Source organism: Arabidopsis lyrata, assembly GCF_000004255.2.
Source record: "Arabidopsis lyrata subsp. lyrata unplaced genomic scaffold ARALYscaffold_6, whole genome shotgun sequence".
NCBI lineage: Eukaryota > Viridiplantae > Streptophyta > Magnoliopsida > Brassicales > Brassicaceae > Arabidopsis > Arabidopsis lyrata.
Window position 1 is genome coordinate 1,138,934 of NW_003302550.1, and position 24,994 is coordinate 1,163,927.

Sequence of the window (24,994 nt, forward strand, 5' to 3'; positions counted from 1 at the left end):
CTATACGGACCACACGGGTTTGGTAGATCGCAAGTTTCACGAATTGCTTCGTAATTCAATGCCCAGTGAGATCCATCCCAGAGATATCCCCGGAGATTCCCGTCGGATTCTAATCGGAGAATTAGTAAACCGTTGACCGGTCTTTGAAAACTATTGAACGCTTCAACATCGATTGGTATGTTACCGGTTTGGTACATACCAAGATAACCATTCGGGTTAATCCGAGCGAGAATTGGACCGGCTCCGTCTTTGACTTTGGCTTTAGCTTGAAGAGCACTGTGTTTCCAGTAAAACTGTTGAGAATCTTCGCTGACCTTAGCATATAAACCGATGAAATCGCTACCTAACCGCATCGAATATAAACCGTTGGGTGAAACCAAAGCCATGGCAGATGTGAAATTCTGGTTCTCGACAAGGGTATTTCCGGGAAAATCAAAACTCTCCCACTCGACGAAGGACGACGTTTTAACCACTTGGAGATTTGAGTCGTTACGGAGGATTAGTCGGTCTCCGTTAGTATGAGTTGACCATTCTAACCTCGAAGAATGGTCGGAAATCACGAGGCTGCCATTGAAGAAGAGTTTCGTTTTATGAGACCAGCTAGCTGAACGGGTCGGGTCGAAAACCCAGAGTGGCTCCGTTAAATTCGGGTGGGTTACGGCGAGAGAGAGACGTGACCCGTTTACCCGTAAGAACCCGAATGAAAAGTTACCGTTTGGGTCAGTGAGGAGAGGCTGGAACGAGTCGATGGACGAGTCCGGTTTAGCTTCAAAGCCTTTTACTAGCTCCAAAACCGGTTCGCTTGCGTTGGCTCGTTGCCATTTATGAGAAAAAACCAAGAAAACGAACAAAAAAAGTAAAAAACGAGTGAAAGAGTTTAAACACAAACCTTCCATTTTTGGAAACTCGAATCAAAGAGAAAGAGAGAGAGGGTTTTTAGCTCTCAGAAATGGAAAGAGATTGTGATGTTTTTTTTTTTTTTTTTAATTATTCTTTCATGCAGAGAGACTCCATTGCATCATAAACTTGAGTGTCTATTATATATGTGTAGAAAGAAGCATAATATATTAAAATATGTTTTGCCGGTACTAGAATATGTTAATTTGAAAGGAAAAAAAAAAGGAACAAATAAAACAATATTAAACGGCGTCGATGTCGTGGGACTGATATTAAATATTTGAAGTCGCGATTTGATAAAGATATGGTTTTCTGGTGGGATAAATTGTTATCATATCAACCATTAACCATTACTCGCAACTCGCAAATGGACCAGTTGTATATAATGCGCTAAACCAAATTATTTATACATAAATTACTGAGTAAAGACAAATTATTGCACGAACTAAGCATGTGTCAGTGTCATTATATGTGTATACATACATTGATGTATCATGTATGCATCTAAATATGTAAATGTGAGATCACAGTATCCTTATGTTTTTACAAGTGTGCATACTCTTATAATATAGACATATATAATGAAATCGAATTTACTATAGTGAAGACTTTATTTAAAATGATCTACAGTCAATCATGTCTCCGAGGGTTGTAGAAAACTCTTAAGAAGAAAAAAAGTTCTAGTCAGTACTTTGTTCAAGCACAAACCACTTGATTCTAATTCTAATTCTCGTGTTAAGAACATATAAAGCATAAAATAAGGTTGTGCTAATGAGATCTGATTCGCATGTTAAAAAACTGAAGATTTAACGTATATGAATTGCAAGTATCTATTTCAAAACAACAAATTTTGAATTTGACTGGTTTTGAGAGCGTGTACGTGGGAGATGCAAATTCTCAGGATCTCCCAATTTGTTCAGTATGTTTGCAAATATCTCTCAAAAGTTGTTATACATCAAGTAAGATTATATGCAGAATAGAAAATAGGCAACATTTATTAAATCACATAGTTTAGAAGGAAAAATAGGACTAAGATCCGAATTAATTAAAGTGATTAGTAAAACAAACAAAAAAAATTATTTCTTAATAATAAAAAAACGGTTTGGCATACTAATAGCTTCTAGAAAAAAAAACTATATACATTTAATTTATATATTAATATATTATTAAGGCATTAGGCTCCTAATGCAATCGAGCCAGACACACCTTTCCGTAAATCTTTACAAATTGAAAGAAGAAATTTAAAAAGATTAGGTGTTAAAAAATGAAATGGAGTTATAATATATATGTAAAATGAAGTTAGGAAAGAAGTCGTACCAAATCTAAAGGGTCAAAAGACTCCAACTCCATTTGTTTCTGTCAGGTCATTGAATCTCTCTAGATACAACTTGCAATCTTATTTACATTTTACACCGCCAAAAACTTCAGGGACGATGGTGACATGCATGGTATTGCTATACGAATACCCATGAGCTGATGTATAAGTTTGTATCATTTTTTTAATAATGAAATTGCATGTTATTGTACACAAATAAAACATTTGAACGAATCAACGTCAAAACTGTTTATATTCCAAGTAAGCCAAGACGATATCCGAAATAGTCCTATCTGATAATATCGATTGGTTGATATTTTATGTCGTTTTGGATGATTGCATATTTTTCGACTGATATCCAAGAAAAGTTCAAAATAATTTATTTCACAATGATGGGTTTAGGGTTATTATCAAGTCACATGGGTTGACTTTGTAAAAGGAACATTAATGTGAGGGGCTGACTAACCGGCGGGGGGATATGTATGAATGTATCGTAACTAATATAGAAAGTCTCACCAATTCGGATTTTGACTTACTTTATTTCTTGATATTATTAATCTATGATTTGTTTGATTGTTTATTTATTTGTTTGTGTTGACATCATTTAAGTTCAACCATACAACAACTCTTTTGTTCCCTTCGTTTTCCCTCTAAAGAATCCAAATTTTCTTACCAAACCTAATCGTTCTATCTAGATTTGATGGATTTTTGTGTACGCGGAAAATTATTTTGTTTTTAGATAAGTTTTTGTTTTATCATTTGTGTACGAAAATGTTTGTGTACTCTTTGTGTTCAGTACAGCTTTAGAATCCATCTTTTCACCTTTCTTACCATAAATTATATTTAACTGTTTTTTATGTTCAAGGTTCTAGACTACTGAATTGTAATTAGCAAAGTCAAATATAGTTTATTACTGATATAAAATTCATATATATGATTGTTCCCATTACTGTATCACTTAAATTAATCCCCATCACTATTTAAGCTTTTATAAGGTAAAACCCTTGAATTAAATATCATATAAACATGCAAGTTCCACACAAACTATTTTTAGCCACTATTTACTTCTAACATAGCCAAAAAAACATTTCTTTTTTTGAATTGGGAAACTAGTCTATAATAAGTCAGTTTGTAAAAACTTCTCTGATTATTAAAAAAAATCCAACAAATTCCACCTCTATTAGGAATTAAAAAAAAAAAGAGTAGTGAAATGAAGACAAAGTTTACACCTAATTAAAAATTACATTTTTGGTAAAATGATCTACGCTGAACCACAAAGAAAACTAATGAAAAGATGACCCGATCTATGAATAAGCATAACACCATTTCCATTAATAATAGTATTTATTTTATAAATAGTCGATGAAATCGAAACACGAATCTGGTCGACAGAAATGAATGGACCTTTTTGTGCAATTGTCAAAGCCAAGACTTGTTTGAAAGGAAAAATATAGTTTACATTTCTACTGACAAAAACTAAATTAAAAGAAATATATGATTATTTGTTTTGGTAAAGATAGACAATTGGTTGGAATCAACTATACTAATTTTCCATTTGAAGTTGTTTGTTGCCTAAGGCCTACGCTGCGACTATGACTAACTTCAAATTTTAAATAAGGAGTTATACTACTTTTTTCTAAGTAATTGATTGGAAAATGTGTTGACATTTCCAACTTACTTTAAGAGAAAAGAATACTAATAGGATCGATCGACTAATCAATCCATACCAAACAAATCACATGATTCACATTCATCAATTATCTTAGACTCTTAGTAAGTTTAACATCCGACTATGGCATCTAAAAGATGATGATTCATTTGGTGTTATATTTTCCGATTTCGGATATTTGCAGTGATATGTTTTATGTCAACTTGGGCCTTTAGAGACACTGCTAATTTTATTAATTCATTATAATATGGCCTGCTAGATTCATTCACTTGCAAGTATATGTATTCAATGGGCCGAAACTAAATAGCCCATGTAAGATGAAGAAAAAATCAAAAAAAAGATGTTGACAGTGGGATTTGAACCCACGCCCTTTCGGACCAGAACCTTAATCTGGCGCCTTAGACCAACTCGGCCATATCAACTTTTTGTTCTTATGATTTAGTATTATATATATAAAAGATAACAATAACTACAAATAACAACAATGAATTTGTCATGACTCCATGAGTCTGAGGAAAAAGAAACAAAGGGTTGGTTGTACTACGCAGTCTTCACTTGTGTGTTTATAGGATAAAAGATGGACAGAATAATAAGCAAAAGCCAAATCTAAAAATCAGATTAGACCGAATTTACAAAACCTGGTGTAGGTCCCGCCTTTGGGAGATGTAGGGCATTCGGGCTTGCACTTCCGGATATTCAAAAAATTTTTTTTTTTTACAAAACCTAGATATCAATTATTAAAGCATTAATGACAAGGACTACCACCAAAATCAAATGAAAGTCTTGAGGGTCTCTTTTCTTGTCTCTTCTTCATCACAATTGAATGGACACAGTACAATTCTTATCTAACACAAAAACGATACATAATTTTCAAAACTTTTCTTAATTTCTCGAGTGTGTCGGCTTATAGCAAAAATAGTATATGATAATGACTCCCGTCAATTAATCAAAGTAGACTCGTGAGTCGTGAGTCGTGATAATCCCTTCTCTTTCTATATTCATTGTCACACAACAAAAAAACGAATTAGTCAAAGATTGATACAAATCCCTAAATGATGCGACTCCCTGTTAAGTTTTAACGTATCATTAACCATCGGACAAAATTTTCTAAGAGATTTGGGGATTCATGGCTCTTTTTGTAAATAGTAGTCCACACATCTTTACAGTTTTATCAAAATGTTTTTCAGACAATTAAAGAAGTGTTTGTCATCGACGATAAAAAGCGATTCATGTATATACTTCAGATTATATTCTCATCGTACGTTATACTTTTACCTCACTTGGTATTAGAGCAGAACAAGCTGTTATAAATTGGAATATACGGGAGATATTTGGATTGAACAAAGAAGCACACTTGAAACTGTTATATATGTGAATGTGATCTGATCTTTGAAAAGAAAAGAAAATTTACATTTTAAATAATAAACAATAGGAAACAATTAAAGGAAGTAGAGACATGAATAATAGAGTAGTAATATGGTGTAACGTCAAAAGAGAATGCGTACGTTTTGCTTTTGTCATTACATTACACAACCAACGAAGAGGAATCTTTTTTCTCGTGGGTGGGATATTGCCATTGTGTTGTGTCAACCGAAAAACTATTATGTTAAAAGCAGGACTAATTAAGAAATCAATGTGTATAATTAGTAGTTCATAATACTCAAAAACATAGTATTTCTTTTGGGAAGAGGTGAGTAAAAAATTGTGACACGTGGTTGTATTTACTATTTATCTAGTTGTTTCGTCTCATTTTCCGGTAAATACAGGAGAAAACTCATAAATAGAGTATATACCAAATGTTTATACAAATGAACTCTCAAGTAAATAAGTGTTATAAGTGGAAGTGGTTGTCTTCTAGTTGTTTTGTCTGGTTGATGAAGTTACTGACTCTTTATCGCTACATGAAGGGTTTTTATATAATGGGATCCACTCCACAACCCACTAAAAGATGGGCATTAACGTAAATGTAACCGACAATGTGAGAGATCTAGACGTATATTTAAACTTTTGACTTCTTCTTCTTCATGTTTGTATCCCTCAAGAAGACTCTGAACCAAAAAAAAAAAAAAATTAATGGAGAAGAAACTTGGGATTATGGTCCTCCTCTTTGTTGTTCTTCTTCTTCAGTTCTCTGAGCTAATTAGTACAGCTCAACGTCCTTTGCAAGGGGATAACGAAGGTATATATACTCTCATATAAACCTTATATATGTATAACCCATGCATCATGCATGTATATGTATTATATCTATATATGAATTTACAAATTTAATTATGACTTTTGGTATAAATATATAAATTGAGGAATTTTTGAAAGATTGTTATCTTTTAAAGGATCACAGTTTTCTTTATAACATAAATCTCTTGTGGATCATTTAGATATTGACAATTTTCAAAGATCTTATTGTGATTCGTGGAACTTCTTTAAATTCGATAAAAAAATATCTAACCACAAATCTTATTTGTGAAAACTATGTTATTAATTAATCATACATAGTCTCAAATTTAATGTAAAGCATTTCAATGACCCATGATTCAAATCTTAGCATGAAATGTTAGGTTCCAGTCACTTGTAGTGTAGGAACCTTGGGATTACATAGAGTGTGACGAGAACCATTTTTGGTTATGTATCCTCAATGGTGAAAAAAAGAAGAGATAATAGTTCTCTAATTCTATATTCTTCTTTTTGAACTGGAATATTTACCTCTCACCAAGTTTTCACATTTTTGTAGAAGATAAAGGAAACAAGAATGATAATTGGCCTTCGGCTACTTCTGAGATGGCCCAAGAATTTTCATATGTAAAATACACTTTCACCTATCTTATAGTTTATCCATTTTCTTACTGCAATTATTCTTAACAAATAAAATTACATTTCTTTTTTTTTTTTTTTTTTCCTGAATTGTGTGGTTCAAGCTGATGGGAGAAGAGAAGTGTGAGGAGATGGATGAAGAGTGTATGAAGAGAAGAATGATCACTGAATCTCACTTGGATTACATTTACACTCAAAGCCACAACAAGCCTTGATTACCTCCACCTTTATATTTATTTACCATCATTATTATAATTATTATGTGAAGCTAAAATTAAACTTTAGTTTACAAAAAATATGAATAATCCAAACCTATAAAAGAATGAATTGTATTGTAGCAACACACTAAAATGCAAAACCCAAAATAAAAATATTTTTTTAAAAAAAGTTTAACTGTTAAATTTGTTTTAAATTTTAGTGAAAATCATTATTAATTTTTAAAAATGAGTTTAAGTGTTAAATCTATATCACGTGAAAACATGCCGAACTTCGAACACCAAAGCTTACGGACCAACTAAGGACATGATGCTTAGACGCGGTTAGTTTTCGACGTTCTCAAAAATTAACACTTAAACTAATTTTTAAAAAGTAATAGTGAAATTAACATGATTTTGGTTAAAAGCATTATTTTCTTAAAAATTAAGTGTTAAATTTATTTTAAATTTTAGTGAAAATCATTATTATTTTTTAAAAATAAATTTAAGTGTTAAATCTATATTACGTGAAAACATGCCGAACTTCGAACACTAAAGCTTACGGACCAACTAAGGACAGGATGCCTATGCGCGGTTAGTTTTCGACGTTTTTAAAATTTAACACTTAAACTAATTTTAAAAAAGTAATAGTAACATTAACATAGTTTTGGTTAAAAGCATTATTTTTTTAAAGTTTAATTGTTGAATTTATTTTAAATTTTAGTGAAAATCATTATTATTTTTCAAAAATGAGTTTAAGTGCTAAATCTATATTACGTGAAAACATGCCAAACTTCGAACACCAAAGCTTACGGACCAACTAAGGACGGGATGCCTAGGCGCGGTTAGTTTTCGACGTTTTTAAATTTAACACTTAAAATCATTTTTAAAAAGTAATAGTGAAATTAACATGGTTTTGGTTAAAAACATTAATTTCTTAAAGTTTAAGTGTTGAATTTGTTTTAAATTTTAGTGAAAATCATTATTATTTTTTAAAAAATAAAAAGTTTTATTTAGTTAAATGTTTTAGTGAAGATTTCAAACTAATTAGTTTTAGTTTTAATTTACCTAAACAAATTTTTAAAAAAAAAAACAAGACCGAAAAAGTAGTACCTTGTTGGATTTGGTAGCAAAGAAGGCCCATACTTAAACTGATATTTGTAATATGTCCAGTGCCTTCCCTGAGACACATTTATTCAACAAACATAATAGGATGGATTGATAAACAAATCCGCAATCAACTCACAACTATTCGGAGGATGGGAGATCGACGATACGACATGGCTTTTCAAGTGTGGCTGCAAGCTCGGGCTCAAACTTGAAGATCTTTGTACTATTTAAATTCTTGAAAACAGTTTTCAGATTTTTTCTCGGCAAAACGTTGTACTAGTTGTAAAAACGATATTTTTCTTTTAAATATAATTTAACATTAAATTCAAAAAAATAAAAAAGACACATTTATTACTTAGTTTATTTAGATGTTGAAACACAGTCCAGCACAACCGGTATATACGCATGAAAAGGCCTTCGAAGAACAGTGAGAAGGTATCATCCATGCACCTTACTCCAGTAGATAAAACCAGAAGATTCACAGACAAAAGCATAGTTTTGTGTTATATATCCTTCAAAATCAATGTTATTAGACCCTGGATTCTGTGAATAAGAAAGGCACAATCAAACTCATTATTATTATATATGTATAAGAGTGCATTCAAAATGAATAATGAATTAATAGTTCACCCGATAATAAACGGGTTTTTGTTCTAAACTATATGAAAGATCTTAAGGATCATCCATTGGCTTATTATCATCATCGCCAGTTGGCCAATTGAATCCAGTCTCTGTGATTCCTGCAGCAAATTGTTCCCAGCAGACATCAGGCAAACCATCACTTGTTGTTTCTGCAACATGACCAAACTCTGAGACATCATTATAGTCCATTGTGTTTCCCCATACATCGGTGTTGCTGAAACTCGGTATTGTAGTATCGAAACCCATACTCCATGTCGTCTCTTCTTGTTTAATAAGTCCTTCAGGAGATGGGAAGGACATCAAGTAATCTGGTTTGATCATCTCTTCTTCTGATGGATTCATCAAGTTCTTGCCTTTCGGATCGGTTCCTCCTATGCTTGAAGTCATCCCTTGGTGGCTAGAGAGTGGAGTGGTCTCAGTCTCTTCGTCATACATTAGCAATCTCTCCCAATCATCAGCTTCATACTTCACCATCTCCCCTCCTGTTGGAGAATCTTGAGGCTGCTGGTGCTTGATGAACTTCTTTCTCGCCTTTTCCAATCCAAGAGCTCCTCCTTTTTCTCTTCCTTTGAGGTTCTTCAGGCGTTCCAAGAAACCCGGGTTCTGAAACAACTTAGCCAAGAAAGAGAGCAATTGCTTCTGACGTTGCTCTGCAGCTTTCAGTCTCTGGTTCACAGTGTCCACATGTCGAGCTGTGCCTCTGCTTTGCTGCTGAAGCTCAACCATTTCCTCCATCAACGCACGCCGCTCTTTCCTCAGCTTCTCAATCTCTCCTCCAACCTCAGTAGGTGACCCTTGGCTTTGGCTGGTGCTACTGCAGCAAGTTTGGTTGGATTGTGGTGATCGACGACGATGAATGTTCTTCAGAAGATGCTTCTTGCCTCTAAGGAAAGCCTCGTTAGCAAATTCCCACTTGTCAGTATCAATCTTTCGAAATCCCTGGAAACATTCCAACCCCACAAAAAACTCAAAAAAGCTCAAGAACAAGTAAGTAAACACATTTACATCAAAACAAGATCAAACCAGTAGATTGTAGACCAAATATCTCAAGATATCAGAAACATTCTACCTTTGAAGCGTGAAGAACATGTGAGTAATGTCTTAAACCGGACAGAAGTTAACATTGTGTGAAAATAACAAAACTTCATAAACCAAAGTTCTCCATTCAAACGAAACCATAATTATACAAGATTACACAAGCTTATTTCACATGAGAAGTTATTATAAGATTCAAACGAGGCCAAAATTTCATAGATACAAAATTCAGTGTTACATGACAAAGAGATTAAACAAATCCCAAAAGAAAATTACAGGTATTTTCTTACAAGTTATCAAAAAACAGTTTCAAGAATCTATACAAAATGTTATTGGTCATCAAAAAGATTACAGAAAAAACAAAAACTGAAAGAAAGAAGAAGAAGTGAAGAAGAATGATGAGTCTATCTAGAAAACAGAAACAGAGCAAGAGATGATTACATAAGTGTTAAGCTGTCTGACGAAGCTGGAGAAATTGTTGTGTTTGAAATTCCGTGGAAGTATGATTCTGGCGAACTCTAGAGGATCCCAAACAACGAAGCTAGCTCCAGTGAGTCCCCAAGAGATGACCGGGTCAAGAGTCGGGTCATCAACCAAATCGAAAGTCTTGGATAAAAAAGGTGGAATTGGATTCCCTTGTAAGATGTCTAGTGGCATGGGAAGTGGTGACCCAGAGAAACCCATGTCAGTGTCGACGTAGAGAGACCCGGGTCGGGTCGAAACGGGTACTGAGATTGGAGTTGGTTTAGAAACAGCATCTTTTTTTGGGCTCATTTGAAATAGTATAAAATTAACGGTTTAGTGAGAGAGGAATTGGTAATTAAGAAAAGGTGTTAAGGGAAGATGAGAGGTTTAGCGTTTATAAAGGTTTAGGGAAGGAAGTAACCGACAAACTGTAGTCAGATATTCAAAAAAAATCTGGGGAATAGAGAGGCGGTGGAAATGGGTGGGTCAGTTCCCGCCACCGTGGATTCATCTTTTTCGTCGTCATCTTCCATTGATTCGTCCGTTTTGGTAACAAAGAATTTTACAACCGACATTGAAATTGAAAGTTGTTTCCTTGCAGCTTCGCTTATTAAGAGGTCTCTGTGATTTTTGGTGAAGGAGAGAAAGTGGTGAAGGCTGGTGGGTCCCACGTGATCTTTAGATATCTGAAAGGGGAAAGTAGTGATTTAGCGCGTTTGCCAGGTCAGCTTTCTAGTTTGGGCCCTCACTCGCAAATCACAGATTCGCTTTTCGTGTTTCCTTTTTCAGACTTTAATATTGTGTTACAGTACTCCTATTATTTTGATTTACGCAATCCTATTGGTTACCAATCCATCAAACGATTTTAGTGGTCTTTTTTTTTTTATTAATTAAAAAAACAGGTAAAGTCGTTTTCAAGAGTGGGAGGTCAAAGTTACTTAGAGGCGAAGGGAAAAAATAGTTGACTATCTTAGATATTTTCAGTCCCCATGCGTTTGTTTAACGATTTGAGATATTTTGAACTCTCTAATTACGACACGAGTGTTTCACTTTGCCTGCTGCTTCATTTTACGAGCCTTGGTTACTAGTTTAAGTCCAGACTAATCGCATGGATAATTCCACAGTGAACAAATATGTGTATCCAATGAATCATATTGAGTTTGCAAAACCCTTGACAGTAGCTTTGCTTAGTAACTAATTTAGCGGTATAAATGTACAACAAGGTAGTAATTAAAAATAGATTTAAGTGCATTACTACAAGATATAACAACAAAATATTGCTTACCCTTTGGGACTAGATAGATAGATTATCTCCCACACTGTTTCCGTTACTACATTTTTTTTTCCTTCCTGTCACAATAGTCATGTACATTTTAACAATCTGCAACATTAAAAAGGGACCAAAACAGTAGACAAAGATCGCAAAAGAATACATGTATAAGAACCAAGCGATTCTTTAGGATATGATTGATAGCTCATGAGGAATGTACCTTAACAGCTATCTTAACTAGTGTCTCCCTCCTGGGCAGCAAAAGAATGCTGAGAGTATATGTGCATGAGGATTTGTTTGGGATTTTACAAATCCGAGCGGTTGGGTGGAGGAACTGCCGATTTGATCAATGGTCTTAACAAGTCCATTATAGTTGCAAACGATGGACGCTTCCATGGCTCACTGGCAATGAAACATATGCATAAACATGACGCCTATTCAAGGAGAATTCAGAAAAAGAGAAAGAAAAATCTTAACGTACTTGGTCCAACAACCCTCGATTATGGCTGCAACCTGAGGATTCAGATTCCGCGGGATCTCAAGCCGTTTACACTTGAAACCAACCGCAGCTACAACCTATATTGCATTTTTTTTTGTATGATCATATAGCATGTTATGAAATGTAGAGCGAGACTTTCTAATGCAGTATAAGATTATTATTATCAAGATGTTTTGGAGTGGAAAGTACCTGAGCCGGATTTAAGTTACCCCATGGTTGTTGCAATGTAGCAAGCTCCCACAAGATGACCCCAAAGCTGTACACATCTGACTTTTCATTAGATGGCTCATCTCGCAGGACTTCTGGTGCCATCCACTCGGGCTGATATATCAAAGTCAGTTATTATTTAACTTCCACTGGAAAAAATAATTATGTAGGACCTAGAAGAAAGTTAAGTTGTTCAGCTTGTTTTAGCTATAAACAAACTGAACTTACGGTTCCAGCTGCTGACTTCGATGAAAGAAACGTGCTGGCCTTCAATCGCGAGAGACCAAAATCACAAACCTGAAATTTCAAGACAAATTGAAGAGTTAGATATAGAATGTTTTGATGGTTTTTAAGACGACAGCTTGAGACTGCTGCTTTTTTAAGTTTCAGTAGATTAACGTCTTTTTGCAATGTCCCCAAGATGATTTAGTATTAAATTATATATATGTAAGCTGGTCTCAAGAGGAATGATATATACTAATATATCAAAATCAAGACACTGGACACAACAACTACTGATTTAGATTCAAACCTTGACTGTATATTTTTTGTCAACCAACAAGTTTGGAGATTTTAGATCTCTATGCACAATTGGAGGATTGCGATTGTGAAGATAATTCATTCCCTTAGCCTGCAACAGATAAATGGAAAGAAATTCTATGTGAACAAACACCAAGATCAGAAGCAATCAACTTAATACGCACCCATACATGTCAAGAAAGGAAATCAAACATACCACATCATAAGCCATACTCAGGCGACGTCTCTCATCTAATTGCTCCCTTGCTCCACTTTTATGCAAAAGTCTGTATAAACTACCTCTGTTTGAAAGAAAGCATGGTATTAGCGTCATTATAGGCTAAAAGTCTACACTGAATACATAAAACCTTCAAAATCCAGGTAGTTACCTTGACAAATATTCTGTCACTATTGACAAATTTGGAGGTTGAGTGACCGCACCCATGAAGAGAACAATGTTAGGGTGGCGAAGGCGTTTCATTATTGCAACCTGACAGCGAATCAAGATCAAGGAAGGCATTATCAATACGCTAAGTCCATTATCAAAATCAAGAGCAAATTTTTGGTTGTGCACCTCTCTTAAGAACTCATTGACGCGCTCAGCATGGAAGTCTTGCTCCATCAGAATTTTCACAGCAACATCCTGAAATTGATAGAGAATATTACTGCAATAATCAAAATCAGAATTCTTCTCGTGATGGCATTGGAAACTTCAAACAGGAAGACAAATTTATGATATACAGACAAGTATCTAATTTGGGACACTTTTTGTCCATGTTTAATTTATGACAGAACGGAGTCAAAGATATAATAATTTTGCCTTTTTAACACCAAACAGATCCAAAACTCACAACCAAATTTTTAGTGCAAAAAAAGTCAGCTGTTTAAAATTCTGACAAAAAAGTTCTTACCGAGCCATGCCACTCAGCACGGTGGACAGTGCCAAAGGAACCTGAAAGAGCAGTAGCTCAAATTAGAGCGGTAACAGAGAAGAATGTAATCTCAAAATGGGCAGCACTTTTTTCCTTATTTTGTTCGAGAACAGAGTCCAAAGCAAAACCACTAACTCAAGAATTTCACAGTTCTTTGCGTTTTAGACCAAATCATTTATTTTTCCGTAAAATTATTACCTGCTCCAATCTTCTCTTTTATATTAAGATCACACCACGGGATGTCCATATCATCACCATCAAGTCCAAGTTCCCTATTTGCCCTGTTCGGAACTGGCTGATTGGTTGGTGGGGCATTCATAGGTACTGCTTCTACTTGATTTGATGCACGCATCATGTTCTGTGGAGGCATATTAGCACTTGGTGGCAAAGACCCACCATTTTCTGCCGATGCGTCATTCTCTCCACCCGGATTATCATATTGCCTATGAAACATTGAGAATCCCATATCATCTACAACCATTCAAACAAGCAGATATAAGAAATCAGAGTTCAGAAGACAAGTCTTGCACATAAATGCACTAGAATTCATATGCATGAACAGCAGTCTAACAAGTTTAACCATAAATATCACTAGGCAAAGCACCCACCAACACACACACATACACATCAACAGCCAAAAACCATTATATTGAAAAGAGACAAGAAAACAAACAGAATCATTCTAAGACTACTAACCCTTCATATATTGAAGACATGATCAAGAAATACCCAAAATGATAGGAGATTCCACTTTTAGGGGAAATGCAAAAGAGATGTAAGCAGCATGCAAAAAGTTAACATATTATTCAGGTTTAGTCTATGGGAATACCTGATGCAGGATCGAAAACAAGATTAAGAGACTGGCTGTCGGAGAAATATTGTTTGGCTAGTAACCTAAAATCGACTGCGGGTTCAACTGGCTTGGGTCGTGGAAACCGTAAAGGTGAAGAAATTGAGATAGATGAAGGCCCATTTAGCAAGGAATCAGGCTCCCATAAGTGACCTGGCTTCCCTACTAAATCAACCAGGTACTCCCTGAAACCAAAACAAACTTTCCACGTCATCAACCTAATATTTTGTAAAACATTTGGCGCTATAATTGTTTCTACAGAAACAAAAAGCAAAGCAAATAGGAAAAATAAAGGCCCTTTTGCAACCACTTGTATCATACCTATCAAGCCCAAACCTGACAAGGCATGATGCGGCATCGTCTCTATTACAATATTTGCATCCCTTTGCAATTCGACAGGGTAAATCAATTATGTCAGCCAGCACCTGCATGCACCAAATGGCAGCTATAAACTCTTATTTTTCTTTGAATTATTTAACTACCAGTAACCTATTTTTTTCTAGCCAATAACACCACTTTTCGCAATCAACTTTCTTCACATGTATTACAATACAAACAAATGGATGAAGCGGAATAATTTTTATGATCATTTCAAAAGACACGTCTTAAATGTCATGGGAATAGCATCAAAATTGGGATCTCACTTTGAAGAGTAAAGCTCGATGTCTGCAGAGTCCAACAGAGAGGCTACCTATGGGAACCACCACTTTGAAGATTTCTTTTAGACCATCAATGCACTCCTTCCACATGGGAACCAACTCATCTTCCCCCATGATAACTGGACCCCTGAGGAGGCGAGAATTAACGATTACCAAGCGATGTCAGAAATCACAGGAAGATATAAAAAAAAACTTCAAAAGATTGTAAGGATTGTGTGAGTACAAACCCCATACGATTGCAGATAAGCTTTGCCAGCTGATCAACAACCTCTTTTGTGGTAATGCAGCTACAAGATATGTCGTGGACTCTATTGTGAAGTTCTTTGAAGGCTGGATCACTACGCCTATCAACTATGATCGCTTCAAGCGAAGAATCAACACCAGAATCAACAGCTCTTAATGATTCAATTGAAGGGATGCGGCCACTTTCATGCAGATCGATGCATAAGGTCCAAATATATGGATCCAGACCATTCATCATATAAAACCCATCAGGAACTTTATCATAGTACGATAAGCAGCCATTAACCTGATGCAGCACACAACACAATCATACTCTGCAATGTATCTAAACAACATATCTCATCTGCTACTAATAGATTTATTTCTCTTTCTCAATCAGTCTCAACACAGAAAATATTAGCAACTCATCTCAAGCAGACATTGATAATCTCAGACTCTAACCCTTCAAACACCTCCTGAAGCATCCGATAGTCTTAACACCCATAACATCTAAAACTAAAGAATTCTAATATTTCTAGATCTCTATACTAATTCCTTTTGGTAAGGAGATCTAACTGAAACTTCGGAAACAAGAGTACCAAATCTATATAACCAGAGCTTAACAGGAATGAACAAAAGGTAAGCAAACCAGTACCCAGAATCGATGTGAAACGGTTTCGGCTGAACTTGGCGAAGTCCGTAAAGCAGACTCGTCCGGTACAGGATCCAGAAAGTTCGGATCGTCGGCACAAGTAGCCTCCGACGAAAGCCGTAACGCCAATGCAAGCTGGAGCTGATAACTCTCCTCCGTCTGCTGCGCCCAGCTCTTCCCGGATGAAGACCCTCCAGCCGATTCCCCCGCCATCTGTATCCTCAAATCTCCTCCACCACCACCAAATCCAAGCCTAAACCCATCGTCTTGAGGAAATCCAACAGATTCGATCTCGTTAGCCGCCGCAGAAAGCGTAGGCATATAATAATCCCCAGACAAAGAGCTCTCACCGAAACTACTCCCACTCGATTGTCTCTGCAAGCCAAGAGACGAAGCATACATATTATTCCCTACCCGATTCGGTTGATTACTCAACCTATGATCACCACCACCACCGCCGCTAGGATCCCAATCAAATCCGCCTCTCTCCGTCTTAGTTTTCCCGTTGTTCCCGCTGTTATTGTTGCTCCTGTTTTCGCTTGACAAGGAATCATAGTGCGGCGGAGGAGCTCCGGTGACGGAAACTGAGACCTGATCTTCAGAGAATTGACTAAGCAAAGTGTAATTAGATCTTCTACCGGGCATTTCCATGGAAGAGAGAGTTTTCGCGATCTAGATGAGAGAGTTTCCCGATCATATAACTATAAGCATCAAACCCTAGGAAACCGCCATTGTTGAAGAAGTTCGGCGAGCTAGCTAGCCACTTGTTTCTCTCTCTAGTTTTTCATTTTCTTTTTGTTTCTTACTTTAAAAAAAAAAATTCTCTCTCTCTCTCTAATGGAATTGGAATTTTATTTTTTTGGGTTATCAGATGAAAGAAACTGTGAAACTTACTCGGTGCGTTTCTGTTGATAATTTCGTTATATTCCTCTTTTGTCCCCCCTTTTTTGGAACTTTTGAGATTTTTTATTTTTTTGTCAAAACAATTCTCCAATTTAGTTTTCTGAATGAATAATTAAGAGTTTTGTGCAAAAGAATTATCAGAGTCGCCAATTTTTGCAATTTTACCCTCTATCATTAAAAAATACAGAATAATCCTATAAAATCCAAAATAATAGGTAATTTAACCCTTTTTCGTTATTGTCAATTTTTTAAAATTATGATTAATAAAATATCAAATCGAAACCCTCAAGACGACGAGCGCAATTCTACCTTTATAATTTTAAAAATCAAATGTATGTGATCGTGAAAACGTTTAAAATATATACATAAGGACTATATTGCCTATTATTTTAGACTTCATATGATTGTTCTGCATTTTTTGGAAGTGGAAGGTAAAATTGCAAAATTAAATTGACAAGTTTGAAAGTTTTTTTTGCACAAAATCCTATAATTAACTATTTGTCCTTATTTTCGTAGTCGACCATGATATTTATTCTAATATTTTATGCAAATATTATCGCTATGTTATTATCTGAATTCAAATCCGCATAAGATATATATTATTGATGAATTTGTTATATATATACAAGTGATTTTTTTTTACTTTACATATTATTATTTGCTGCAAAAAGGGGAGTCAAAATTACCTAAACAAAATCTTCTGTTTAAACAATTAATCTGTGATCGATGAATGCTACTGACAAAAAAAAAATGTTTTGGTGAAATGGCAACTGAAATTGGAAGATAAAGAATAAAGTAAACCAAATAGTGATAGTAATCCTATTGAAAGAGGAAACGCAAAGCTAAAATACGAACATGCCCACGTGTAAAAGACTAAACCATGCATGTTGCCCATAAATTCCAAATATTTCAACCTATGGAATTGATCTTACACCAATCTGAATCCGTAACATTGGTTCCGAGTTTCATTCACCTTGAGCTTGAGGTAGTCTAAAAATTCAACATTAAAAGCCTTTATAAACGTCCATAATTATTCAACATTATAAAGTTCATAATATATATTTTTTCTTTAACATCTTTTTATCGACAAAATCTGATACATAGTCAATCTCTACTACGCAGAGTAACACGACTTAGTGGAATCGAACTCCGGTGGAAAAGGCGGAGTCAAATGAACTTACACTTGACTAAAGACACGCCCTATAAAGTTGATAATATATGATAGTCTTTTATAAAAAAAATGGAAGTGAAGGAATGTATTCGTGTTTGAGGGGGATGTAAGATGTTGATATGTATTCATGTATCCAAAAACGGATGGGCTAGTGTCTTTATGTTCCTTTGTCTATTCAAACATTATTTCTTCTGACTGTGACTTCTATACCATGCATGCATCTTCTCTTCTTTTCTTTTTATCGTTTCTTTAAGTTGACAAACAAACAAATATCTTCTTCTTCTTTTTTTGTCTTTTCAAATATGGTATTTTTAGACGATTTCGTATATATGAACAAGATGTTTCGTTTTCTTTTCTGCTTATCCATTCTTTTTATTTGAATTTAGTTATGTTTGTTTGTGTGTTATAAATGAACTACTTACTCATTATGTTTCGTGTTATTATTCTTAATTCCTTCATGTTATTTTAGCCTATCTAGTTATTTTTTTCACAACCATACAAAATTTATCTTGTACTTTAAAGTTAAAACTAGTTACTTTTGATTTTACTTCATAAAAATGTTGTTTGTATAAATAAATAAGAGTACATACTTAGATAAATCGACGAGAAAGTGCATGTTTAAAATCTTAATACGATACTACTTGTATAAGAAAGAAATTATTCTCTAAACTCAACTTCATAAATCTTTGATCTTAGAGACATCACCTTTAACACGGCCCAGAAAAAACCATTAATGTTGTTTGATAGAAAATAAAATGTTGTTTCATCATCTCTATAGCGAACTTTCAAGTTTGAAGTGGACTATACACTAATAATAATAATATTTTATTAAAAATTACAAATATGTAAAATAGTGAATCGTGGCTAACAACTAAAGATTATTGAAAATTACAATATGTTAACACCGTTCTTATAGAGAGAAAGGCACTTTCACATCCGAAATGGCTGGGGAGAGGAAAGGTTCCTTTTTATCTATTAACATAAAATTCTATTATTACTAATACTAAGGTCAGTAGTCAAGATCAAATTCTTCTATCCCTAAAGATTTTCAGATTCTTCCGGATAGTCAAGGAGCTGTCATTAATTTATCTATCAAGTTATCAACGCAGCTTGGACAATAAATAAATATTTAAATATTGCATGTTTATATCATTTGATCCGCTAAGGTTCATCGAATACTGCCAGGTTCATGCACTCAACGCATTTTTGTCATTAACTTTATATTTTTTTAGCCATGGCCTCCTAGATTTTTTCAGTGAATTGCTTCTTCTTTTCCTTATCCTTTTTTCTTTTTTTTTTGAAAGATTTGGCATCTTTCATAATTTAAATATTACGGCTGCTGAGAAAATAAAGTAGGCAAGTAGCTACTAGCTAGTATGTAAGGAAAAATTTGGGTTTGTTCATACCTTTTTAAACTAGTATTTTCCAAAAAAAGTGCTAAAACATAACAATTTCATTTTTCTCCTTAACTATTACGATTCAACTACAAACATATATTTTTTCTACGCATAAATAGCAAATTGATTATATATTTTATGTAATCTATATGTTGCAAAAATTCGAAATTGTGTGTAATATGTAAAACCGGAGCATAAAATTGGTGTACTATAAATTTAAGAGCATTGGAAAATGATCATGATTCATGCCAAGAACTATTCTAAATCTAGACACAAGAGGCCTCGAATAGATCTAACCAATCTAGATGAATTGTGTTTAATATTGTTGCTTAATTCCCACTCGTGCAACTATCCATTTAATAATTGTAATTATTCGTAGTCTATATAGTATATACTCTTCATAGATTTTGTTAACTGGTGTTTCTTTGGATTAGAAAAAAAAACAAAAAAAATTGCGATACTTGATAAGAAATTATAAACAGTTTAACTTTAACAAAAGGAATACAAATTATAAAACAGCTTTTACTAATCGAGGGTATTGAGGTAAATGATGCTCAATTTCTCCGTGGGACTTATTATTTTGAAGAATAGAGATTGTCATGAATATATATAGACCCCACATGTTGACGAAAACGCCTGACCAAACGGGAAAACTCCGTCCTGACACCGTTAATAATATAACCCGTCAAAATAAAGTATGGGCTTAAAACGTTAATTTTGTTGGGCTAGGTTTTAAAAGAATGGCCCAAATAAAGGAGATCTTCGTGGTCCGCGTAACAGAGGATCACTAAAATCCCTTCTTCCGATTAATAAATTCCAGCAGCCTTCACATCAACACGCCCTAAAACCGCTCTCGAGAGACGAATCGCTCCATCTTCTTCTAGAAGCTTCTTCTTCGTCGCCTTCAAGGTCACACGACAATGGAGTTCTGGGGTAAAACATCTCCTATCTTCCTTCGTCTTCTTCTTCGTTGCCGCGCTTCGTTTCCTGTATTTAGGGTTTTTTTTAGCTTCTAGTTTCATCACTTTTTTTCGTTTCCATGCTTTTTCTACTGTTTATTCTATGGAATCGTCTGGTTAGCTAAACGAGAAACGAGAATTGTGAGTTTGTATGACATATTTAGTGTATAGACTGTTCGTCTTCATGGAAAATTGGGGAAAACTTGAAATTTTTCAACTCGCTAGGGTTTATCTCCGAGATTTCTAGTTTCGTTACTGGGGATTTGTGGCGGACTTACTGATTTGTTTGTTTTCGGTGCGTTTGCAGGTGTTGAAGTTAAGAATGGCACACCACTTCATATAGATCCTGGGGTAGATATGCTCGTGCACATCTCACAGGTACTTTTGTATTCCAAGCTTGATTTGATTTATAACAAGGAATTTTACAGTGACGTTTGGTTTATTTTTTATTGAAGGTTGCTTTGGGAGAGAATGAGAGCAATGTAACCGAACCAATCCAGCTTTACGTGACAGTTGGACAGGATAAGCTTCTCATTGGAACGCTATCTCATGAGAGGTTTCCTCAGCTGGCTACGGAGATTGTGTTGGAAAGGAACTTTGCGCTGTCTCATACTTGGAAGAATGGGAGCGTTTTCTTCTCTGGTTACAAAGTTGATGCATCTGATGATCCATATCCTTTATTGTTCAAACATTTGTTGTTATCGCTTAAACTCTACAAGCTTTGTTGATGAATATCATTTGGGGAATTGTTGTTTTACTCTGTTTTTGACTTCCTTGACTCTCTATCTCACCGTGACTGATAATACGACTGACGCTGAACTTGAGGCTGCTGGTTACAGAGGTAAATGGGGCATTCATATCCAGTCCTGCTTTGATTTGTCTCCAGTTATCTGATTTTAGTTTATTTTAATAACATCAATCTCTTATAAATTGATGTGGCCTTGGCTGAGCCAGCTGCTCCGAAATCAGCTGCGAAACAGGTGAACTTTCAATTGCCAAATGAAGATGTCAAGGCCAAGCAAGATGATGAAGCTGATGATAGTGAAGAGGAGTCTTCAGATGATGATGAGAACTCTAACTCTGAAGACTCTGGAGATGAGGAGGTACTTTTGTCTATATACTACTAGCTCAATTTGTTGTAGAATTTTTACTTAAGCTCAGTGACATGTTAACTAAACCTATAAACAGTGGTACTAGAGTTATCTTAAGTACGTTTTGTCACTTTTATATTTGCATTTTTCACATGAATCCTGATTGCTTATTGTGTTTCAGCCCTGTCTCACATTTCTTTAATCCTTATCATTGCTGCTTTGTAAGGTTGCTGCTGCAGTTGGCAGTGAGGAAGATGATGAAGATGACTCATCAGACGACGAAGAAGATGACTCATCAGAGGAGGAGACCCCAAAGAAGGTAACATGACAGTCTCTTTATATGTGCTTGTTGATGGGAAGCCTATGCTTGTTCTGTCTTATTTTCTTTTGGGAGCAATTTCGCTACTTCTGTTGTCAAACTCGAATCTGATTCTAAGTTTTCTTGGTTTATAAAAGCCTGAAGAACCCAAGAAGAGGTCTGCAGAAGCCAACTCCTCCAAGAACCCTGCTTCCAACAAGAAGGCTAAGTTCGTAACTCCTCAGAAAACAGGTGATTAATCCTTTTATCAATCTCCCCATTGAATCCTTGTTTTACCGAAAGAAAGAAAGATGGATTTGTTTAATTGAAAACATTTGTGACAAAAACAGAGACAAAGAAACCGCATGTCCATGTTGCAACTCCTCATCCATCAAAACAGGGGGGTAATAATTCTGGTGGAAGCAGCATTGGAGAGAAAGCGAAGCAGCAGCAGACACCGAAGTCTGCAGGAGCGTTTGGGTGCAAGTCGTGCAGCAGGACCTTTACTTCGGAAATGGGATTGCAGTCTCACACAAAGGCCAAACACAGTGCAGCTGCTTGAAAATCATAAGAAGAAGTAGCTTGATGACTATCCTCTATAATATCTACTCTAGAACTTTGATGTCTTTTGGTACTCAAATCTGGAACTTGCGAGTGAGCCAGTTTTAGTTGGTCTTTTTTTCAGGCGTTTTATCCTGTTTTTCTTTTATCGTTTTGGTAGCTGAAACATTGCTAAACGTTTGTTTGTGCTTGGTAGTAATATGGATATTAAGTCTTTTTGGAGACTTCTCTAGTGAAAACCTACATTTGAAGTTTCTGTCCAAAATTTACATTGATTGTAGATTAGCCGCAAATCAGCTAATCAATACGTGACATAAACCAATGGACCCGAAAATAAGGATTTTGAGCGTTTTAGTGGTTAACATGCAACCACACTAGTTTGAATATATGAATATAATATGAACAGATGATTAACAAGAAGCAGGTTTGCCCGAGTGGTTAAGGGGGAAGACTTAAGTTCTTCTGCACATAAGTGCGCGTGGGTTCGAACCCCACAGCCTGCATTTATTTCTATTCATTTTTTATTAATAAACTTTTGTGATCCTTCCACTTTTTTGCTGTCTCACAAAGGTTTCCAACTTCCGCTTCGTATGTTTCTGGTGTGAATGAACCACCAAATCGCACCAAGAATTAAAATACTAACTCTCCTACAATTAAGCCGAACAAAAAATAAGGAAACTTTTTGGGTTTTAATGTAAAAGAAAAAAAAAAAGGAAACGTTACAACTTACAAACTTATTGGTTTCTATTTTACAAGCAAGTATTAGTTTCCTTTTAATCGTTAGCTTACTTTTTAAGCTGCTTTATTTTTTTTTATATAGCTCGCTCTGTTTTTGTAAGAAGCTTAATTTTTGATTTTGCCCTAATGCTGCGACCCCAGCGTTTCGTCTTTGTTAATGCCGGAATAACAATGGAAGTATCCTTTGAACCTGAGGAGGAAGAAGAACGCCAAACCAGACAATACATCGATGTGGCAGACTCATCTAGGGTTTCACAGAACGAGAGTGAGAATCAAAGAAGGTCGTCAGAAAGTGTTTGTTCATCATCGTCTTCAGGATTGCAGGAGGATAAAGAATCATTATGTTCGATCTGTATGGAAGTTTGGACCAACGGTGGCGAACATCAAGTCTCTTGTCTTCCCTGTGGACACTTGTATGGATTTTCTTGCATCAACAAGTGGTTACAGCATCGACCAAGTTCAGGAAAGTGTCCTCAATGCAACAGAGCATGTAGCTTGAAAGATGTCGTGAAAATTTACGGATCAAAGGTTGCTGCAGTAGATGATTAAGCACAAAAGAGAATCGCACTTCTCGAAGAGAAGACTGCGAGTTTGAGTAACAAAGAAGCACAATGGAGAGAAATAGAAGCAGAGTTACGATTAGAAGTTAATAATCTGAAGAAGAAGATCTATCAAGAACGTCATGGACATGAACCCTCTTACAGCTTTAAACATAAGGGAGAAGTGTTAGTTAATGGTGGTCGTATATTCGACATAGATGGTGGTAGACAGATTCTGTTATTAGCCCGTAGGCTCTCAGGCAGTGGTGGAACGTTTGTACTTACGCAAATGAACTTACATTCGGGTGAGATTGAAGATGATATTTTGTTGCCTCGTACCACTAGAGCTATTAAAGATCTTCGTCTTTCCCCTCACAATAACGGGCTTGCGGTATTTGGTACTCTAGGGAAAAAGTTATCAGTCATAAGCTTGGATAGTCACAACACTGTCTTATCTTATGATCATCTACCAGCTGCACCTTGGTCTTGTTCTTGGGATCTCAACAATTGTCACCATGTTTATGCTGGACTACAGAATGGAATGGTTTTAGTATTTGACATGCGTCAAACCACAGGACCTTTGGCATCGTTGGCTGGCGTAACAAGCAATCCGGTTCATAGTATACACCATCTCTCTGCTAATTCCACTCCAACTTCTGATGTCCGTGCGCTCTTATCCGCTTCTTCCACGGGGCTGTGTCAGTGGAACATCAGTGGCAGTGAGGGATGGTCAACTTTGGTTTCTGTTACAAGAAACCTAGGAATTTGCATTGCCTCCTCGTATTGTCCTCGCAGCAATCATGTGGTTGCCTCTTATAAACGGAGAGTTGAATCTTCTGAGGATAGTAATGGTGTAGAAGGATTTCATGTTTGTCTCAAGAAAAGAGGTGATGGTTCTTATTCTCAGAAACAGTCATCCACACAACCTATAGTAGATTCCATCGGTTTGCCAAGAACAGAGATTATAGACTTTGGCAAGGAAAGGTCACAACTTTTTGCATCTTATGAAGAGTCCACTCGTGAGCTCATCTTGCAAGATCCTTGGTCTTTTGCTGTCTCTCAACGCTTTGCATTGTCAAGTCATCTTCCGCTTCAAGACGTGAAATACGCTAACCTCAATGGATCAGGTCTGCTCGGTCTCTTAACCGATGATAGATTGCAGTTTCTTAGAAGCGAATCGCCATGAAAAGGAAAAAGATTGATCGTTATTGTAGGGATAGAAAATCAGTGTTTGTGTAAGAGCAAACATATATGTAACGTGACCAACTTCTCTATTTTTGAATGCTACAATTAGTTATAAAATCTATAGCTCCAATAAATTGTTTAACGTAAAGAAGCATATAATCTTTTGCGAGTTTTAAGCTTTTCATGAAATTGGAGGATCTCTTT

General features: G+C 35.5%; 6 protein-coding genes, 1 long non-coding RNA gene and 2 other non-coding genes across 12 annotated transcripts in view; 5 read left to right on the top strand and 4 right to left on the bottom strand.

Moving 5' to 3' along the window:
* LOC9307124 (PAN domain-containing protein At5g03700) overlaps positions 1-1,654 on the bottom strand; it is a 2,211-nt gene extending 557 nt beyond the window's left edge. The window contains 1 exon segment of the mRNA XM_021023462.1: positions 1-1,654. This exon segment is cut by the window's left edge and continues 557 nt beyond it. Within this exon segment, the coding sequence (XP_020879121.1) occupies positions 1-896 (896 nt within the window). The 5' untranslated portion in view covers positions 897-1,654.
* Positions 1,655-4,222: 2,568 nt separating this feature from the next.
* On the bottom strand, positions 4,223-4,303 carry TRNAL-AAG. Its single transcript has one exon. It is a non-coding gene; the product is annotated as a tRNA-Leu (tRNA).
* A 1,534-nt stretch (positions 4,304-5,837) lies between these two features.
* On the top strand, positions 5,838-7,079 carry LOC9309178 (putative phytosulfokines 6). Its single transcript, XM_002871008.2, has 3 exons — positions 5,838-6,060; positions 6,613-6,680; positions 6,797-7,079. The coding sequence occupies exons 1-3, from the start codon at positions 5,955-5,957 to the stop codon at positions 6,905-6,907; spliced, it is 285 nt and encodes a 94-aa protein (XP_002871054.1). The 5' UTR covers positions 5,838-5,954; the 3' UTR covers positions 6,908-7,079.
* A 607-nt stretch (positions 7,080-7,686) lies between these two features.
* On the top strand, positions 7,687-8,579 carry LOC110227802. The gene is made up of 2 exons (XR_002331473.1): positions 7,687-7,730; positions 8,060-8,579. It is a non-coding gene; the product is annotated as an uncharacterized LOC110227802 (long non-coding RNA).
* LOC9307125 (heat stress transcription factor A-3) lies at positions 8,543-11,127 on the bottom strand. The gene is made up of 2 exons (XM_002873064.2): positions 10,115-11,127; positions 8,543-9,577 (listed from the first exon to the last, which is right to left on the bottom strand). Exons 1-2 carry the CDS (start codon positions 10,445-10,447, stop codon positions 8,669-8,671), a joined length of 1,242 nt encoding a protein of 413 aa, XP_002873110.1. The 5' UTR covers positions 10,448-11,127; the 3' UTR covers positions 8,543-8,668.
* A 147-nt stretch (positions 11,128-11,274) lies between these two features.
* LOC9309179 (serine/threonine-protein kinase CTR1) lies at positions 11,275-16,793 on the bottom strand. 3 transcript variants are annotated; one of them, XR_002331471.1, is made up of 16 exons: positions 15,952-16,793; positions 15,302-15,603; positions 15,060-15,201; positions 14,737-14,840; positions 14,395-14,600; positions 13,764-14,036; positions 13,545-13,585; positions 13,208-13,276; positions 13,023-13,123; positions 12,851-12,935; positions 12,647-12,745; positions 12,343-12,411; positions 12,097-12,228; positions 11,890-11,984; positions 11,629-11,810; positions 11,275-11,488 (listed from the first exon to the last, which is right to left on the bottom strand). XR_002331471.1 is itself a non-coding variant. In XM_021023461.1 (15 exons), the coding sequence occupies exons 1-15, from the start codon at positions 16,597-16,599 to the stop codon at positions 11,714-11,716; spliced, it is 2,463 nt and encodes an 820-aa protein (XP_020879120.1). In that variant the 5' UTR covers positions 16,600-16,784; the 3' UTR covers positions 11,321-11,713. The 3 variants fall into 3 exon arrangements, 1 of the variants encoding a protein (XP_020879120.1); XR_002331472.1 differs by having other exon boundaries at positions 11,279-11,519; positions 15,952-16,784; XM_021023461.1 differs by having other exon boundaries at positions 11,321-11,810; positions 15,952-16,784.
* Positions 16,794-20,236: 3,443 nt separating this feature from the next.
* Positions 20,237-22,579, top strand: LOC9309180 (histone deacetylase HDT3). Of its 2 annotated transcripts, none has more exons than XM_021023093.1 (8): positions 20,237-20,352; positions 20,686-20,756; positions 20,834-21,048; positions 21,170-21,219; positions 21,333-21,481; positions 21,696-21,788; positions 21,926-22,019; positions 22,118-22,579. In XM_021023093.1, the coding sequence occupies exons 1-8, from the start codon at positions 20,340-20,342 to the stop codon at positions 22,327-22,329; spliced, it is 897 nt and encodes a 298-aa protein (XP_020878752.1). In that variant the 5' UTR covers positions 20,237-20,339; the 3' UTR covers positions 22,330-22,579. The 2 variants fall into 2 exon arrangements, with proteins under 2 accessions (XP_020878752.1, XP_020878753.1); XM_021023094.1 differs by having other exon boundaries at positions 21,185-21,219.
* Positions 22,580-22,748: 169 nt separating this feature from the next.
* TRNAL-UAA lies at positions 22,749-22,831 on the top strand. The gene has a single exon. It is a non-coding gene; the product is annotated as a tRNA-Leu (tRNA).
* Positions 22,832-23,201: 370 nt separating this feature from the next.
* LOC9307126 (E3 ubiquitin-protein ligase RFWD3) lies at positions 23,202-24,950 on the top strand. The gene is given in 1 exon segment (XM_021022562.1): positions 23,202-24,950. A coding segment is annotated over 1 exon segment (1,554 nt). The 5' UTR covers positions 23,202-23,237; the 3' UTR covers positions 24,792-24,950.
* Positions 24,951-24,994: the final 44 nt, after the last annotated feature.